The sequence below is a fragment of the Galeopterus variegatus genome, unplaced genomic scaffold (assembly GCF_000696425.1).
Source record: "Galeopterus variegatus unplaced genomic scaffold, G_variegatus-3.0.2 Scaffold15168, whole genome shotgun sequence".
Taxonomy (NCBI): domain Eukaryota; kingdom Metazoa; phylum Chordata; class Mammalia; order Dermoptera; family Cynocephalidae; genus Galeopterus; species Galeopterus variegatus.
In genome coordinates, this window is record NW_007741279.1 from 16,050 (window position 1) to 19,547 (window position 3,498).

General features: G+C 57.4%; 1 protein-coding gene across 1 annotated transcript in view; it reads left to right on the top strand.

Moving 5' to 3' along the window:
- Positions 1-1,560: 1,560 nt before the first annotated feature.
- Positions 1,561-3,498, top strand: part of LOC103582173 (DNA dC->dU-editing enzyme APOBEC-3C-like) — a gene marked incomplete at its 3' end in the record, with an annotated part of 6,184 nt that continues 4,246 nt past the window's right edge. Inside the window, exons 1-4 of the mRNA XM_008563839.1 lie at positions 1,561-1,566; positions 1,918-2,031; positions 2,588-2,867; positions 3,087-3,201. Coding sequence (XP_008562061.1) covers positions 1,561-1,566; positions 1,918-2,031; positions 2,588-2,867; positions 3,087-3,201 — 515 coding nt within the window. The remainder of the gene's footprint in view (positions 1,567-1,917; positions 2,032-2,587; positions 2,868-3,086; positions 3,202-3,498) is intronic.

Below are 3,498 nucleotides of genomic sequence, written 5' to 3' on the forward strand. Positions count from 1 at the left end.
CCCACCTGGTGACCAGAGCCTCTCTGTCCAGCCCCTGGAGCAGAGCAGCCCCCACAACCACCTGCACCATGCGCCCTGCACCTGCACGGCCCCCTGGCCTGACTGCAGGTCTCAGGGTGACATACCTCCATGCAGCTATTGGGGCAAAGGTCCAGGCCACTGAGTTCACAGGCAGATATAGGACGGGTCTGTGGGAGGGAGAAGGTGGGGTCCCTGTGTGTCCTTGTCGGTCTCCCCTATGCCGTGATCTCCTGGAGGAAGGACGGTGCGAGATCCACCCTTGTGTCCCAGGCTCCTGACCAAGCCCTGGCCCTGGTGCTCATGGATAATAATCATGAATGAGGGAATCGAGCAATGCCTGCACCAGCCTTCCTTCCTTCCTTCTGGGGAGAGAACAGGCTTCTAGAAAGGCTNCGGCCCCCTGGCCTGACTGCAGGTCTCAGGGTGACATACCTCCATGCAGCTATTGGGGCAAAGGTCCAGGCCACTGAGTTCACAGGCAGATATAGGACGGGTCTGTGGGAGGGAGAAGGTGGGGTCCCTGTGTGTCCTTGTCGGTCTCCCCTATGCCGTGATCTCCTGGAGGAAGGACGGTGCGAGATCCACCCTTGTGTCCCAGGCTCCTGACCAAGCCCTGGCCCTGGTGCTCATGGATAATAATCATGAATGAGGGAATCGAGCAATGCCTGCACCAGCCTTCCTTCCTTCCTTCTGGGGAGAGAACAGGCTTCTAGAAAGGCTGGGCTTGGGGACCTCCCATCTGCCCTGCTGGGTCCCCCAACCTACCGCCCCTGCCCTTCCCTTCTGTCCTGCCTTCAGGAACACAGGCGCAGAAACGCCCTTCATACTGCGCTCAAGCATCCTGGGGACACTGGCAGTGCACCAGCGCCACTGGGTCACCAGGTGGGGACGCTGTTACACATCCTGACACCCCAGGTCACCCTCACTGGGGAGCCCTGCCTTCAAGCCCCACCAGAAGGGTTCGGGGCCTCCATAGCGAGCACAGCAGCTCCAAGTGGAACAAAATCCTGTAGACGGACAAAATACGAGGGAACTTCAAAAAGCTCACGGAAGGATTCGTACTGTCTCTTAATTCTATTTTCCACAAGCTTTTTGAAGTATCTTCGTATTTCAGAAGATTATTTGAAGGACAATATATATTCATTCCTCCAAAATATTGTGGGTTTTATCCTAAGGACTAAAACGATCAGAAAACCGGGTGTGTGTGCGTGTGCGTGTGTGTGTGTGTGTATCTGTTTGTGTATACACATATGTCTGTGTGTGTCTGTGCGTGTATCTGTACATGTGCCTGTGCGTGTGTCTGTGTCTGCATGTGTCTGTGTGTGCACGTGTGTCTGTGCATGTGTCTGTGTGTGTCTATGTATATGCATATGTGTCTGTGCATGTGTATGCATGTGTGCGTGCACATGTGTCGGTGCATGTGTGTGTCTGTGCATGCATATGCATATGTGTCTTATGTGTGTGTGTCTGTGCATGTGTATGCATATGTATCTGTGTGGGTGCGTATGTGTGTCTGTGTGTCTATGTGTGTGCGTATCCATGTGCGTAGGTGTCTGTGTGTGAGCACATGTCCTCCGTGATCCCTCAGTCCACCCCGCAGCCCTCCAGCATCTGTGCGGGTCATGAGCCTGTTTGTCTCCAGCCATCAGCCGCCCTCCTCTGACTTGCAGTGAGAAACGGCAAACGCCACTGGCACCGCACAGCAGCCGACTTAGGCTCTAACGCCAGCTCCACCATCTGCAGCTGTCTCTCCTGAGCGGCCACCTTGCCACCTGCGAGCCTGGGTACCCGTGAGTCCCCCTGGGCAGCCGGGAGGGTAGATGAGGGGACACAGGTCAACGACTGAGCACAGAATAAGGAACTCGAAACACAACTGTCCCTTCAGTTCTGTGCCAGAGTAAATACAAGTACCTGACCCAGATCCACACTTCCCATGACCCCCAAGTCTCCGACCTCCGTTCATCCAACAGGCAGCAGCTGCACGTCACTCTGGGCACAGACCTGGGCTGGGTAGGGGTGTTGGGGCCGCTGGCTCCCTGCCACTTTTGGCCATGAGTAGAAGCAGCCTGAGGCCCGCACCAGATGCAGCTGTCCCAGAATCATAGGCCAAATAAACTTCTGTTCTTTATAAACTACCCAGTCTCAGGTATTGTTATAGCAAAACAAATGAACTAATACAGGGGCGTCCGCCCCGCTCTCTCAGCCCAAGCCTGGACTCTCTTCCGCTCCCCAGTGGCAATTACTTTCTCTTTCCCTTTGCAGTTCCCTTGGGTCCTGCTGCAGGAAGGGCCTGTCTCCATCAGAGGTCCCGCTCCTCCAAGCCTGAGGGCCCCAGAAATGGAGGGAAGGTGGGGCTGAGCCTCAGGAACCTCCCACCCTGGTGCCTAAGCAGGAAGAGGGTGGGGCCTGCACAACAGTGGCCCTAGGACGTCACTCACCANCACCTGCCCTGCTGCCTGCCCCCCTCTCCCTGCACCTGCCCTGCTGCCTGCCCCCCTCTCCCTGCACCTGCCCTGCTGCCTGCTCCCCACCCAAGAACTTCCCTTTCCTTCTCCACTTCTCCTAGGTCTATCCTGATCCTACCTGCCATGCAGAATTGTGCTTCCTCTCTTGGTTCTTCAACAACGTGCTGTCCCATGACAAGCACTACTTGGTCACCTGGTACATATCCTGGAGCCCATGCTGCGAGTGTGCAGAACAGGTGGCCGACTTCCTGGCCAGGCACAAAAACGTGAGGCTGACCATCTTTGCTGCCCGCCTCTATTACTTTTGGGAATCAGAATACAGGCAGGGGCTTCGCAGACTGTGCTGGGAAGGGGCCCAGGTGGACGTCATGTCCTTCCAAGGTGAGAAGTGGGGGTGGGCTTCTGGGCTTTGGGAGGGGCCAGGGTGAGGGAGGGCAGGTGTGGGATGCCCGCAGGATGGGGGCCCCAGGGCAGCCGCACAGGATGGAGCCAGCCCTGATTCCAACTGGCCGCCAGAAGACAGGCCCCAGGGAGGGCGGCCCAGAGGTCAGGGAGCAGGGCCTACTCAGCCCTGGCTGCTTCCTGCCTCTTCTATTTCAGAATTTCAAAGCTGCTGGGGAGAGTTTGTGTACAACCAGGGAATGCGCTTCAAGCCTTGGAAGAAACTGACGACAAATTTTCAAATCCTGAACTCCATGCTGGGGGACATTCTCAGGTGAGGGGCTTCCTGGGGCTCCTCACCTCCCCCTGTCACCTCGGCTCGACCCCTCAGGCCTTCCCTCCACTCTGACCAGCTCCCCTCCCTGCCTGGCCTCCTGCCTGGCCGGCCCTGGGCTGCTCCCCCCTCACCGTCTCCTCCCTGCTTCCCTGGGCCCCTCCTGGAAAAGACCCCTTTCTCCCTGCGGAGCCACCTCCATGCAGCCCAACGTCTCCTTCCCCCCAGCCTCAGAGCCCCCCTAACCTGGCTCCTGCCATCACGACAGAGCAACCGAATCTTGTGTTACACTGAACA